Consider the following 16,852-nt stretch of genomic DNA (forward strand, 5'->3'; position numbering starts at 1 on the left):
AAAATGACTAGAAGGAATCATTCACCACAGAAGAAAGAACTGAAAACAATACACTCTGCCACAAAGCTAATAGAATGTGGATTTAAATACGATGTCAGAAATTCAATTCAGAAGCACAATTATAAAGCTACTGGTGGCTCTGGAAAAAAAGTATACATGACTCTGAGAGAGACTTCCTTTCTACAGAATTGAGATGTAATTAGGCTGAAATTAAAAACAGATCAAATGAGATGCAATCCAAACTGGATGCTCTAACTGCTACAGTTAATGAGGTGGAAGAGAGAGTGAGTAACATAGAAGACAAGTTGATGACAAGGAAGGAAGCTGAGGAAAAAGAGAAAAACAATTAAGAGACCATGAGGAAAGGCTTAGGGAAATAAATGATAGCTTAAGAAGGAAGAATATACATCCAATTGGGATTCCAGAAGAGGCTGAGAGAGAAAGAGGACCACAGAGTATATTTCAACAGATCATAACTGAGAACTTCCCAAATCTGGGGGAAGGAAATAGGCATTCATATTCAAGAGATACAGAGGACCCCTGCAAAAATCAATAAAAACTGTTAAAACACCTCATCATTTAATAGTGAAACCTGCAAATTTCAAATATAAAGACAAAATTCTTAAAGCAAGACAAGAGGTTCCTAACTTATATGGGGAGAAATATCAGATTAAGAGCAGACCACCGGGCATCATATATACAGGGTACTAAATGAGAATAACATGCAGCCAAGAATACTCTATCCAGCAAGGCTCTCATTCAGAATTGAAGGAAAGATAAAGAGCTTCCAGGATAGGCAGAAACTGAAAGAATATGTGCCCACCAAATTGGCTCTGCAAGAAATATTAATAGGGACCCTATAATAGAGGGAGCCCAAAGAAACAATCCACAGAAACAGAGACTGAATAGGTAACACGATGACCCATCTATATGCTCTCTACAAGAGATTCATTTGAGACCTAAGGACACCTCCAGCCTGAAAAGGAAGAGGTGAAGAACCACTCACCATTCAAATGGTCCTCAAAAGAAAGCTGGGATGGCAATCCTCATATCACATAAATTAGAGTTTATATCAAAGACTGTAGTAAGAGATGAAGAGGGATTATATCATTCTTAAAGGGTCTATCCAACAAGAAGACCTAAAAATCATGAATATTTATGCCCCTAATGTGGGAGCCGCCAAGTATATCAATCAATTAATAACCAAAGTAGAGGGAGATCCCTGGGTGGCTCAGCGGTTGAGTGCCTGTCTTTGGCCCAGGGCATGATCCTGGAGACCCAGGATCGAGTCCCATGTCGAGCTCCCTGCGTGGAGCCCGCTTCTCCCTCTGCCTGTGTCTCTGCCCCTCTCTCTCTCTCTCTCTCTCTCTCTCTCTCTCTGTGTGTGTGTGTGTGTCTCATGAATAAATAAATAAAATCTTAAAAAAAAATAACCAAAGTAGAGCAATACTTAATAATATACTAATAGGAGGAGACTTCAACACAGCACACTCAGCAAATGACATCTATTCTAAGCAGAACAACACCAAAGAAACAAGGGCCTTAAATGATACACTGGACCAAATAGATTTTTCACAGACATATACAGAACTCTCCATCCAAATGTAACTGAATACACATTCTTCTCAAGTGCACATGGAACTTTCCCCAGAATAGACCGCATACTGGGTCACATCAGGTCTCAACCGATACCAAAAAATTGGGATTGTCCCCTGCGTATTTTCAGGCCACAATGCTTTGAAACCAGAATTCAATCACAAGAAATTTGGAAGAAACTCAAACACATGGAGGTTAAAGAGCATCCTACTAAAAGATGAATGGGTCAGCCAAGAAATTAAAGAAGAATTAATTTAAAAGATTCATGGAAACAATGAAAATGAAGATACAACCATTCAAAATCTTTGGGATACAGCAAAAGTAGTCTAAGCAGAAAATACATCACAATACAAGCCTCCCTCAAAAACTTAAAAAAAAAAAAAAACACAAATACACAAGCTAACCTCTCACCTAAAGGAACTGGATAAAGAACAACAAATAGAGCCTACACCAAGCAGGAGAAGAGAGAGAATAAAGATTCGAGCAGAACTTCACGAAATAGAGACCAGAAGAACTGTAGAACAGATCGACAAAACCAAGAGCTGGTTCTTTGAAAGAATTAATAATATAGATAAACCCCTAGCCAGACCCAAATTAATAGAATCATGAATGACAGAGGAGAGATCACAACTAATACCAAGGAAATGCAAACTGTTTTAAAAACGTGTTATGAGCAGCTATATGCCAACAAATTAGGCAATATAGAAGAAACGGATGCATTTCTGGAAAACCACAAACTACCAAAACTGGAACAAGAAGGAATAGAAAACCTGCACAGGCAAATAACTAGCAAAGAAACTGAAGCAGTCATCAAAAACCTCCCAAGACATAAAAGTCCAGGGCCAGATGGCTTCCCAGGGGAATTCTATCAAACCGTTAAAGAATAAATAATACCTATACTACTAAATCTGTTCCAAAGGATAGAAAGGGACGGAATACTTCCAAACTCATTATGTGAGGCCAGCATTACCTTAATTCCAAAACCAAAGACTCCACCAAAAAGGAGAATTATAGACCAATATTCCTGAAGAACACAGATGCAAAAATTATCAACAAGACACTAGCCAATAGGATCCAAGAGTACATTAAGAAGGTGATTCACCATGACCAAATGGGATTTATCCCCGGGAGGCAAGGTGCTTCAACACTTGTGAAACAGTCTATGTGATGGATCACATAAACAAGAGAAAAAACAAGAACCATCTGATCCTCTTAAAGGATGCCGGAAAAGCATTTGACAAATACAGCATCCATTCCTGATCAAAACTCTTCAGAGTGTAGGGATGGAGGGGACATTCCTCAGTATCTTAAAAGCCATCTATGAAAAGCCCACAGTAAATATCATTCTCAATAGGGAAACACTGAGAACCTTTCCCTAAGATCAGGAACACAATAGGGATGTCCACTCTCACCACTGCTATTCAACATAGTACTAGAAGTCCTAGCCTCAGCAACCAGACAACAAAAAGAAATAAAGGCATTCAAATTAGCAAAGAAGTCAAACTCTCCCTCTTTGCAGATGACATGATACTGTATATAGAAAACCCAAAAGACTCTACCCCGAGATTGCTAGAACTCATACAGCAATTCAGCAATGTGGTAGGATACAAAATCAAAGTCCAGAAATCAGTGGCATTTCTATACACTACAATGAGACCAAAGAAAGAGAAATTAAGGAATCAATCCCTTTTACAATTGCACCCAAAACCATAAGATACCTAGGAATAAATCTAACCAAAGAGGTAAAAGATCTATACCCTAAAAACTACAGAACACTTCAGAAAGAAATTGAGGAAGACACAAAGAGTTGGAAAAACATTCCGTGCTTATGGATTGGAAGAATAAATATTATGAAAATGTCTATGCTACCCAGGGAAATTTACACATTCAATGCAATCCCTATCAAAATACCATGGACTTTCTTCACAGAGTTGGTCAAATTATCTTAAGATTTGTAAGAAATCAGAAAAGACCCCAAATAGCCAGGGGAATATTGAAAAAGAAAACCAATGCCAGAGGCATCACAATGCCAGATTTCAAGCTGTATTACAAAGCTGTGATCAGGAGAGAAGGGAGGGGCAAGATGGCAGAAGAGTAGGGTCCCCAAACCACCTGTCCCCAAAAAATTACCTAGATAACCTTCAAATCATCCTGAAAATCTACGAATTCCGCCTGAGATTTAAAGAGAGACCAGCTGGAACGCTACAGTGAGGAGAGTTCGCGCTTCTATCAAGGTAGGAAGACGGGGAAAAAGAAATAAAGAAACAAAAGGCCTCCGAGGGGGAGGGGCCCCGCGAAGAGCCGGGCTGAGGCCGGGGCGAGTGTCCCCAGGACAGGAGAGCCCCGTCCCGGAGGAGCAGGAGCTGCACCAACCTTCCCGGGGGAAAGGGGCCCGCAGGGAGTTAGAGCAGGACCCAGGAGGGCGGGGATGCCCTCGGGCTCCCGGGGACACTAACAGACACCTGCACCCCGGGAGAGTGCGCCGAGCTCCCTAAGGGCTGCAGCGCGCACGGCGGGGCCGGAGCAGCTCGGAGGGGCTCGGGCGGCGGCTCCGCGGAGGGGGCTGCGGGGTGGGAGCGCGAATCCAACAGCGCAGGCCCCGGAGCACAGGGCACCGGGACACAGCCGAGGATCCGGCCTCCCCCAGGACAGGCAGAGGCCGGGAGGGCCCAGGACAGCAAGGACGCTCCTGCCCGGAGCTGAGCAGATCAGCGGCCCCGCCCCGGAGCCTCCAGGCCCTGCGGACGGGGAGCCCCGTAGTTCCTGCGGGGGCTGAATCCAGGCTTCCAGAGTTGCCATAGCAACTGCGGCTGTTCCTCCTGGGGCTTCACGGGGTAAACAACCCCCGCTGAACCCTCCAGCAGGCAGGGGCAGAGAAGCTCCCCCAAGTGCTAACACCTGAAAATTAGCACAACAGGCCCCTCCCCCAGAAGACCAGCTAGACGGACCAGTTCCAGGGGAAGTCAAGGGACTTAAAGTCTACAGATTCAGAAGATACTCCCCCGTGTTCCAATACAACTTGTTTTTGGCCACTCTGCACTGAGCAAAATGACTAGAAGGAAAACCTCACCTCAAAAGAAAGAATCAGAAACAGCCCTCTCTCCCACAGAGTTACAAAATCTGGATTACAATTCAATGTCAGAAAGCCAATTCAGAAGCACTATTCTACAGCTACTGGTGGCTCTAGAAAAAAGCATTAAGGACTCACGAGACTTCATGACTGCAGAATTTAGATCCAATCAGGCAGAAATTAAAAATCAATTGAATGAGATGCAATCCAAACTAGAAGTCCTAACGACGAGGGTTAACGAGGTGGAAGAATGAGTGAGTGACATAGAAGACAAGTTGATGGCAAAGAGGGAAACTGAGGAAAAAAGAGACAAACAAGTAAAAGACCATAGGGATAGATTAAGGGAAATAAACAACAGCCTGAGGAAAAAAATCTACGTTTAATTGGGGTTCCCGAGGGTGCCGAAAGGGACAGAGGGCCAGAATATGTATTTGAACAAATCCTAGCTGAAAACTTTCCCAATCTGGGAAGGGAAACAGGCATTCAGATCCAGGAAATAGACAGATTCCCCCCTAAAATCAATAAAAACCGTTCAACACCTCGACATTTAATAGTGAAGCTTGCAAATTCCAAAGATAAAGAGAAGATCCTTAAAGCAGCAAGAGACAAGAAGTCCCTGACTTTCATGGGGAGGAATATTAGGGTAACAGCAGACCTCTCCACAGAGACCTGGCAGGCCAGAAAGGGCTGGCAGGATATATTCAGGGTCCTAAATGAGAAGAACATGCAACCAAGAATACTTTATCCAGCAAGGCTCTCATTCAAAATAGAAGGAGAGATAAAGAGCTTCCAAGACAGGCAGGAACTGAAAGAATATGTGACCTCCAAACCAGCTCTGCAAGAAATTTTAAGGGGGACTCTTAAAATTCCCCTTTAAGAAGAAGTTCAGTGGAACAATCCACAAAAACAAGGACTAAATAGATATCATGATGACACTAAACTCATATCTGTCAATAGTAACTCTGAACGTGAACGGGCTTAATGACCCAATCAAAAAGTGCAGGGTTTCAGACTGGATAAAAAAGCAGGACCCATCTATTTGCTGTCTACAAGAGACTCATTTTAGACAGAAGGACACCTACAACCTGAAAATAAAAGGTTGGAGAACCATTTACCATTCAAATGGTTCTCAAAATATACCCTAAAAACTATAGAACACTTCTGAAAGAAATTGAGGAAGACACAGATGGAAAAATATTCCATGCTCATGGATTGGCAGATATATATTGTGAAAATGTCAATGTTACCCAGGGCAATTTACACGTTTAATGCAATCCCTATCAAAATACCATGGACTTTCTTCAGAGACTTAGAACAAATGATTTTAAGATTTGTGTGGAATCAGAAAAGACCCCGAACAGCCAGGGGAATTTTAAAAAAGAAAACCATATCTGGGGGCATCACAATGCCAGATTTCAGGTTGTACTACAAAGCTGTGGTCATCAAGACAGTGTGGTACTGGCACAAAAACAGACACATAGATCAATGGAACAGAATAGAGAACCCAGGAGTGGACCCTGAACCTTATGGTCAACTTATATTCGATAAAGGAGGAAAGACGATCCACTGGAAGAAAGACAGTCTCTTCAATAAATGGTGCTGGGAAAATTGGACATCCACATGCAGAAGAATGAAACTAGACCACTTTCTTGCACCATACACAAAGATAAACTCAAAATGGATGAAAGATCTAAATGTGAGACAAGATTCCATCAAAATCCTAGAGGAGAACTCAGGCAACACCCTTTTTGAACTTGGCCACAGTAACTTCTTGCAAGATACATCCACGAAAGCAAAAGAAACAAAAGCAAAAATGAACTATGGGGACTTCATCAAGATAAGAAGCTTTTACACAGCAAAGGATACAGTCAACAAAACTCAAAGACAACCTACAGAATGGGAGAAGATATTTGCAAATAACATATCAGATAAAGGGCTAGTTTCCAAAATCTATAAAGAACTTATTAAACTCAACAGCACAGAAACAAACAATCCAATCATGAAATGGGCAAAAGACATGAAGAGAAATCTCACAGAGGAAGACATAGACATGGCCAACATGCACATGAGAACATGCTCTGCATCACTTGCCATCAGGGAAATACAGATCAAAACCACAATGAGATACCACCTCACACCAGTGAGAATGGGGAAAATTAACAAGGCAGGAAACAACAAATGTTGGAGAGGATGTGGAGAAAAGGGAACCCTCTTACACTGTTGGTGGGAATGTGAACTGGTGCAGCCACTCTGGAAAACTGTGTGGAGGTTCCTCAAAGAATTAAAAATAGACCTGCCCTACGACCCAGTAATTGCACTGTTAGGGATTTACCCCAAAGATTCAGATGCAATGAAACGCCGGGACACCTGCACCCCGATGTTTCTAGCAGCCATGTCCACAATAGCCAAACTGTGGAGGGAGCCTCGGTGTCCATCGAAGGATGAATGCATAAAGATGTGGTTTATGTATACAATGGAATATTACTCAGCCATTAGAAACGACAAATACCCATCATTTGCTTCAACGTGGATGGAACTGGAGGGTATTATGCTGAGTGAAGTAAGTCAATCGGAGAAGGACAAACAGTGTATGTTCTCATTCATTTGGGGAATATGAATAATAGTGAAAGGGAATATAAGGGAAGGGAGAAGAAATGTGTGAGAAATATCAGAAAGGGAGACAGAACATAAAGACTTCTAACTCTGGGAAATGAACTAGGGGTGGTGGAGGGGGAGGAGGGCGGGGGGTGGGGGTGAATGGGTGATGGGCACTGAGGGGGACACTTGACGGGATGAGCACTGGGTGTTATTCTGTATGTTGGTAAATTGAACACCAATAAAAATTAATTTATAAAAAAAACATATATGTCTTATCAATCATGTTATCTTTCAAAGTATTCTACCTAAAGGCAGAAAAACTATAAGAACAGAATAGTCAGTAGAAAAGAAAATAGGATTCCTTGTGTCACAATCATGCCCATAAATTGATAGGATAGAACAACGTCTGCAATCTAATGTTTACTTGATTTATACACGTATCTTAGGTCCAATGAAAGCACAAAATAGCTGAAAATTAAGGACTGGATGGTAACAACTTTGTAGCACAAACTATTTAAGGTTGCCCTTTACCAAGAAACAACAAAACTACATTCCTTTCAATTTCAACTTTAATGAATCTTCTGGAAGAACTCAAAAGCATGTACAAGCTTTATCCCAGACTCTGTTAAAACTGAATATATATTGAAATTACCTTCATAATTTCAAAAACTTCAGATGCCTGGGTACAAGCTATAGAGTTGCTGATTTTGGGTGCAGCCAGGGCTTCAGAGTTTTTTAAAGCTCTAGGGATTCTAATATGCACCCAAGTTGAGAATCACTGCTCTAAGGCTATACCTAACTTCAGTTAGGATCAATTACTAAAATCATGAGTCAGTGCTAAAGAGCTAGGCCTATCAAATTCTGATGAAATCATATCACCAGGATCATTTTCATATCCAACATATTAGTAATAGTAAAATTATATTCATAGTTAATATTTGAGTGTTTCTAAGTGCAAGAAATTGGAATAAAAATTCTTTATATATTATCTCAATCACAATATCTCCATAAGAAAAGTTTCTTAGAGGTAACTTGCATGGTCACACAAAGATATATACCTCTAAGGTCTATATTCTGTGCCTCTATGTGGTCAATAATGGCAACTTTACAAAGACAGATTTCTCCAAAGTAGACAAACAGTAAATGTCTTGGGAGGAGAAACTAACAATAGCCAGCATAAGGGTAAATATACATTCTGATTCAGCAAATCTACTTCCAACTACATAAACAAACAAAAAAATACATATATGTACAAAGGGATATGTACATGAATATTTGTGAAATCATCAATGTTAATGGCAAAATCTAGAAACAACCTGAGTGCCCATCAATAAAGAAATAGTTAAATAAATATGGTAAATGTTATTCAGTAGTTTAAAAATTAATTGATCTAAAAAAAAGTAAAAATTTTTAACAATTAAAAAAAATTATTTGATCTATATATATCAACATAGAAAGATTTCAAAATACATTTTGCTGACTGACAAAAAAACACTGGAAGTATCATATAATACCATTTATCTAAAAATCTATTATAGATACCATAGAGTCTGATACCATTTATCTAAAACTAATAAAAAGAATAATACTATATACTCCAGCATTTCTGTTGACACAGAAAAAAGCAAATCAACAAATAAGTATGGCTATGGGAGGAGACAGGAGTCACTGGGACTGGAAATGGAAGTAAAAAGGAAGGTTAGGTTTAGGTAGAATGCTCCAAATTTTTTTTTTAAGATTTATTTGTTTATTTATTCATGATAGACAGACAGAGAGAGAGAGAGGCATGCAGAGACACAGGCAGAGGAAAAAGCAGGCTCCATGCTGGGAGCCCAACATGGGACTCAATCCCAGGACTCCAGGATCGCACCCTGGGCCAAAGGCAGATGTCAAACTGCTGAGCCACCCAGGGATCCCCAGAATGCTCCCATTTTTAAAAAGGTAACATATTCCTGTACTACACAATTAAAAAGGAACAAATATAATGTTAAGTAACCAACTATATTTTATAATGTGAAGTTTGTTATATTTTGTTAATTTATATGTATAATTTATATTATTATATCTATTAATAGTACACATTTATAAGGCACAGGTTCCAGCTCCTGATAATGGAGTAGCTTATATGAGACTAACCCACAGACCAGTAACAATTATAAACTCTGGTCAGAATTTTTTAAATAAAAAAAAATTGTTTTAAAGCAAAGTTATTTGAAGGCTAGTAACCAAAAGCTGGTAGAAATAGGAGATGATTCAACCACTGAAAGAAAAGAAACATACTGGGTGAGATCACATTTACACAGCTTTCCCCATGAGGCACTACAGTCAAAACTGTAGATGCACAACAAAAAGATCTCAAATTGAAAACTACAGTCTTGCCAGGTGGAGATGAAGGTGTTTGGCACTACTGAAGCAGCTGAAAATTGAGGGAAGAATCCTGGAAAGGAGAAAGACACACATACAAAATAAAGAAGCCCACAAATCTATGTAAATGTCCCTTCAAATTCTTGAATCAGCCCCTAACTGTTCATACAAGATGCAAGATTCCATAGAGTTTAGTAAAGAAAACAACAGCTGAAAAGCTGACACAGATTTTGAAAAATACTTGCCATAGGAGAGACAACATTTCAAGTTTGAGACTTTTGAATGAAACCCTACAATGGCCATATCTTAGGAAGAAAGACCAAAGCTAGTGCTAAGGATTAACCCTAAGTTTAAAAACAAAACTGAAAGAAACTCACTTTCACAAAGCCTGAAAACCAGACTGTGACAAAATCAAGGGGATCTACAAATGATTTTACTACATGCTAAAACAAAACTCAGTATCATTCAAAGGAAGATAACAAATCCATAGTCTTTAAAATGTATCATCCATAATGCCCAGGTTGCAATATATACATATATGTATATAATGACATACAACAAAACAAAAAAATGTGATCCAGAGTCAAGGAAAAAAACTATCAATAGAAGCTGACCTACCAATGAAATTAGAATTAACAATCAAGGGCTTTTAAATAACAATAAACATGTTAATAACGGGTATTTTAAGTGAAGACAAAGGGACTTTCAGGGGAAATACAGAAACTTTTAAAAAATGGAAACTTTAGAACTAAAAATACAGTATTTTATATTGTTAAAAAAAACGCAAATGAGATTGATACCAATTGGACACTGTAGAAGAAAAGATGTGAACTTCAAGACAATTCAACAGAAATCATACAAATGGAAGTATAATGGTTAATTTTATGTGTCAACCTGACTGGGCTACAGGGTGCCCAGGTATTTGGTCAAACATTATTTTGGGTGTGTCTGCGTGTGTCTGATGAGGATGAGATTAACATTTAAGCTGGTAGACTGAAAAAAAATAAAAAATAAAAAAAATACACTGGTAGACTGAAGCAGACTGCCCTCCTTATGTAGGTGGACCTTGTTTAATCAGTTGAAATACTTCATAGAACTAAAAGAATACTCTCCTCTTAAAGAGAATGCTTTTTGCCTGACTGCCTTCAAACTGGAACATTTTTTCCATCTTTACTCTTAACTAAAACATTGGCTCCTCCTCAGTCTCGAGCCTGCTAGCCTTCAGACTGGAAATGCACAACTAGCTCTCCTGGTTCACAGGCCTTTGGACTTGGATTGAACTATACCATTGGATCTCCTGGGTCTCCAGCTTGCTGACTGACTTGGGACTTGTCAGCCTCCATAATTGTGTTAAATATGAAAGCCAAATCTTTATAATAAATCTGATAAAGAGATCAATCTCCTATTTGTTCTGTTTTACTAGAGAATCCTGACTAATACAGAAAGCACAGAGGAAAAACAACAGCTGAAAAATGAGTGCTTCAATAACACATGACAGTATCAGGTGTCTTCATACAAGTAGAATTAAAGTCCCAGAAACAAATGATGAAGATTATGGACAAGAAAAAATATCTAAACAAATATTGTCCAAAAGTTCTCCTAATTTGATTAAAAATATAAACCACAGGTTCAGCGGGCACAGTAAAAGTTAGGCACAAAGAAACCACACCTAGGCATATCATAGTTAAACTGCTGAAAACCAAAGATAAAAAACAATTCTTAAAAACAAAGAAAAAGAATAGAATTCTGATTTGTGCTACAAAAATGGATGAACTTTGAAACCATTATGCTAAGTGAAATAAGCCAGACCTAAAAGGACAAATATTATATGATTCCACTTATAGGAACTACCTACAGAAGGCAAAGTTAAAGAGAAAGAAAGCAGAATAGAGGTTACCAGGGCCTGAAGAAAAGGGAGAATGAGTAGATACTATTTAATGAGTACAGAGTGTTCTTCCTGGGATGATAAAAAAGTTATGGAAATGCATAGTGGTGATGGTTATACAACACTGAATGTACTTATTAATACCACTGAATTATATACTTAAATATTGTTAAAATAGTAAATTTTGTGTTATATATTTTTTACAATAAAAAAAGTGCTGAAAGAAAAAAATTGACAAGTCTGTATCCAACAAGAAATTATCTTTTAAAAGACAAAATATTTTTTTTCAGATAATGAAAGCTGACTTTTTACCACCACATCTACCACATTATCAGAAATGCTTGTTCTAGGCTGAAGGGAATAAGACCAGAATGAAATTCACATCTATATATAAGAATGAAATACTAAGTTTGTGAGAAACTATGTAAAAGATTATTTTAGAATAAACCTGAGAAAGTCATTCTGAAAACTTCTGGACACTTGAAGGAGATAAAAACCTACCACAGATGCCCTCCCACCACCACAAAAGGTAATCAAGTTTAAAGCACATCATTAAGTACCAGTGTACAAACTAATCCTGGTTAAGGATTAGGCAAGTGACCAATATAGGACAGCATTTAAAATTTTCTAATCTAAATCATAGATAGAATTTCTCCTTCCAAAACAAACAATCCAATCATGAAATGGGCAAAAGACATGAACAGAAATTTCACAGAGGAAGACACAGACATGGCCAACAAACACATGAGAAAATGCTCCACATCACTTGCCATCAGGGAAATACAAATCAAAACCACAATGAGATACCACCTCACACCAGTGAGAATGGGGAAAATTAACAAGGCAGGAAACAACCAATGTTGGAGAGGATGTGGAGAAGGGGGAACCCTCTTGCAATATTGGTGGGAATGTGAACTGGTGCAGCCACTCTGGAAAACTGTGTGGAGGGTCCTCAAAGAGTTAAAAATAGATCTGCCCTATGACCCAACAATTGCACTGCTGGGGATTTACCCCAAAGATACAGATGCAGTGAAATGCCAGGACACCTGCACCCCGATGTTTCTAGCAGCAATGTCCACAATAGCCAAACTGTGGAAGGAGCCTCGGTGTCCATCGAAAGATGACTGGATAAAGAAGATGTGGTTTATGTATACAATGGAATATTCCTCAGCCATTAGAAATGACAAATACCACTATTTGCTTCGACGTGGAGGGACCTGCAGGGTATTGTGCTGAGTGAAATAAGTCAATCGGAAAAGGATAAACATTATATGGTCTCATTCATTTGGGGAATATAAAAATTAGTGAAAGGGAATAAAGGGAAAGGAGAGAAAATGAGTGAAAATATCAGTGAGGGTGACAAAACATGAGAGACACCTAACTGGGAAATGAACAAGGGGTAGTGGAAGGGGAAGTGGGCGGGGGGTTGGGGTGACTGGGTGATGGGCACTGAGGGGGGCACTTGGCGGGATGAGCACTGGGTGTTACGCTATATGTTGGCAAACTGAACTCCAATAAGAAAAAAAAAGAATTTCTCCTTCCAAATTCACAATATGTCAATACTATTCTTTTTTTGTAAAAAAAAATATGAACATAATCATTAAACTTTCAAATACCTTATTTATTCAGAGAACATTTATTGCTGGTCAGTTATATAAGGAATCCATGCATAACACAAATATACAGTTCTTATTTTAAGACTACTAATGTATAGTTGAAAATTATAATAATTTTCAGAAATTAGAAAGTAAATGGACAGTCACTGATTGAGTAGACGAAGATGAATCCTGATGCCTGATAGCCAAGACATCAGAAAGCAAACTAATCTCCACCGTAAACAAATTCCTGCCAAAGAAACACTAGAAGAGTTGAGAATAGAAGGCATTTGGTATTTCTGAAAGCCTGGGTGGGACTAAAAATAGGAGACTGGTGGAAAATGACAATAAGAAACATGTAGATGCCTAAATCCCCTCCTCATGCTCACAAAAAAATATGAGGTAAACTCTTCAGAGAGACTAAACCTATGGGCCCCAAATTAGTAGGCATCAGCACAGATGGGGGCAGGTATAATCAGGGCCTCTACTTTAAAACAGGGTTCTACATGAAAGTCTAAAATAGGAAAGGTGAGACCTCCAGCTCCTGCCCTTATTCTGTACCAGAATACTGGCTATATAGACCTGCCAGTCCTGGGAAAATTTCTCTCTCACTAATCCAAAAGGAAAACATAGATAGTTTTGTTGGAAAACACCTGGAAATTCCCTCAACAAAAAAACTTAATCATACCACCCCTCTTGAGGTCAACAGGACCTGACATACACACAAACCTTCCAAATTTTAAGTACCATATATATTCAAAAACAATTTTTAAGTAAAAAATAAAGTACCATACTCATGAATATGAAAACAGCAAGGGGTTACCAGATAGTTGGAAAAATTTGCTAACATGTATGAAACAAACAAAAAGAAATTAACAGTAGTAAAAAGAATAAAAAATTTTAAAAATTTTTAAAAAGAAATTAACAGTAGTGATAGGTAACAGCAGGTAACAAATTTTAAGCCACAATGATCCTAAGAGAGATGAGCGAAAATACCTAGTTCATAAAATAAGAACAGGACACTACATTTTAAAAGTATTAATAACTGGGGCACCTGGCTGACTTAGTCAATAAAGCATGCAACTCTTGATCTCAGGGTCACGATTTCAAGCCCCACGTTGGGTCTAGAGCTTACTTAAAAAAAAAAAAGTCTTAGTCACAGACTAATCCCTAGAAATTAAAACAATAAAATCCAAAATAACAAATTCATCAGAATTAGAAGGTTTAGGAGACAAAATTGTAGATATTTCTGAGACAGTAGGGTAAGAGATTTCAAAAGGAGAAAAAAAATAATTTTTGAAAAAGGCACAAGGGATTGGAGCACAAGATATAACAACCAATTCACAGAAATTAGAAAAATAAAATAGAGGAAAGATAAAGCAAGAGATTAATACACATTTTAATTTCCCCACAACTAAACCACATGAATTTCCAGATTAAAAGTACTCAGTACTAAGTACCAGGCATACTGAATAAAAAAAGACCCATTCCAAGATGCTTCATTGTAATAGTAAGAACAAAAAGAATTAAGGCTTCCTTCCAAAGATGAAAAATATACCACAAAGACCTGGGAATCAAACTGCATAACAGCAAGACTGAAAAGTAGAACATGAGGGAACAGTTTCTCCAAAACTGTTGGAGAAGTAGAAAATAAAAATTAACTTAAAAATAAAAATAAAAATTAACTTAAAAAACATATGCATAAATATGTAGCTATGATTTCATTTTTAAAATAGACATATAAAACACATTCACACATATATTTATAACATATATTTATAACTTTTCAAAGTCATTAGATAATCATCAGACATTAGTCTTGACCATTTTAAGTTAATACATAACATGTCATTATATGATAATTTGCTTATATTCCTCTTTGTTAGACATAAGATTTTTTTCAAATTTTTTGACATTCTTAATAATGCTTATTGTGAACTACATAAATTTTTGTCTATATTTCTAATATCAAATTCCTACAAGCAGAATAAGTTCATGGCTTTGCTCTATACTACTACTTAGCTGTCCTCTAATATTTCTGCCAATTTACATTTGTACCTACATTTACATTTACATTTGTTCATCTCATCACACACTTATGAGCAATAATACAGTATTTTTAACTCTCACAAATTTAACATGTACTTATTTGAATTTCCCTATTAATTATATTCTATTATCTATTTATGACGCTTGATCATTTTTCTTTTGGGGTACTATTTGTATTTGTGTGGTTTTTAATTTTACAAACCTTTTCATAAATGAAGGGTAGGTATCACTTTCTCATATTTATGGTTAAGTGTTTTTTTTTTTTTCTCTTAATTCTTATGTACTCACACTTTTGTTCTTCCTTTTCTTGTACTTGGTCCCTAGAAAGGCTTTCTGCAGCTCAAAGACAGATAAATGTTGACCTAAGTTTTCTTCTCTCTCTTTCTGAGGAGGTAGTATTAAGGTTTTATTGTTAGTAATTATTTTAAGTGACTTAAAAGGGATCCTTTAGCAATACTTCTATAAAAGCATGGGGGGAGGGAGGATCTTCAGGAATACAAAAGCGCCTTAAAATCAAATAATTTTTTATGTATCTTTTAACCATAAATATTTCAACATATAAGCTTCCTTCCTTAAATATCAGAGTTATTATGTGGATTAAAGCACTGTAACACTTCCAGGTATATATGCCAATATAGCTTAAATTTGAAAAGTTTTTACTTACTTGTGGTCATGATGTTAGGAGGGCAAGACGGTATTCCATGATCTACTGCCCATCTGTAGGCTCCTTCTCCAACTAAAAAGCTAACAGAAAAATTACTCTTTTAAAAACTTAGTATCATCTTCTATATATTCAATAAGTATAAATCATATAGTAAGGCAATTGAAAAAATGTCTTGCATATAGATTTAATTCTAGATTTACCTCAAAATTATAATATGGTTTATATGCCCCAAATTTTAAAATCTTCCCCAAGTTAAAAAGTTTACAAATGAAAATGGTACAATTTCATCTGCAATAACCAACAAGTAAAAATGGGCACAATTCAACATGAGAAGGAAAAAAATAGTTGATCTCCCAGTGGAAAATATTAAGATTTACCTTGGATCATCATGGTCACAAGATCCATTTAATCAGGTTAAGAATCAAAGTTTCAGTGAATGTCTTCAGACTTGATATTCTTGCCTACTTTAACAACTAGATGTACGAGTGGGTACATGTAGAGATGCCCCAAAACAATGAGATGTACTTCTATTTGCAAGTCTTGATGAAACAAAAATGTACATATGATCTATATGTATGCCCCTCAGAATCATTTCTACTGTGATTAAGTACTGTGATGTGTGCCAAAAGTAATTTTTAAGCCCTAAACTGCAAGTTTTAACATAATGAAGTAAACAAAAGGATACTGTTAGCTAACTGTAAAACACTTATTTTCAAAGATTTCAAATATCATGTAGGATAATTAACCACTCTATTCTCTAACACAGTAATAGCAAGTAGCTGCCATAATAATCATTCATTCATCTCCTTCCATAGCCAACTTCTTAAAGATCTCAGCCAGCTAGTAATGGGTTTCCTTGAAGTTTTCTGCTCCTTATCTTTTGTTCCTGTTCTTCTAATCATTCTAACACTAAAACTCCAAGTAATACATATTGAAGTCTTCAGATTCATTTGTTAATAAGAAGACCAGTGACAGACTGGCAAAACAAAATCTAAGGAGCCATCCAAAAGCATCCAAATAGTTCTAGTGAG

The 16,852-nt window shown here is 37.4% G+C and overlaps 1 protein-coding gene across 7 annotated transcripts in view; it reads right to left on the reverse strand.

The window, feature by feature from the left end:
- The window catches only part of TASP1 (taspase 1), a 321,618-nt gene that overhangs the window by 244,827 nt on the left and 59,939 nt on the right, over window positions 1-16,852 (reverse strand). For all 7 annotated transcript variants that reach the window (XR_008667003.1, XM_055345390.1, XM_055345382.1 and 4 more), the window contains one exon: window positions 15,822-15,901. Coding sequence is in view for 6 of the 7 variants with exons in the window: in XM_055345390.1 (XP_055201365.1) it covers window positions 15,822-15,901 (80 nt within the window). In the remaining variant the exon portion in view is untranslated. The remainder of the gene's footprint in view (window positions 1-15,821; window positions 15,902-16,852) is intronic.

Source organism: Nyctereutes procyonoides, unplaced genomic scaffold, assembly GCF_905146905.1.
Source record: "Nyctereutes procyonoides isolate TBG_1078 unplaced genomic scaffold, NYPRO_anot_genome, whole genome shotgun sequence".
Taxonomy (NCBI): domain Eukaryota; kingdom Metazoa; phylum Chordata; class Mammalia; order Carnivora; family Canidae; genus Nyctereutes; species Nyctereutes procyonoides.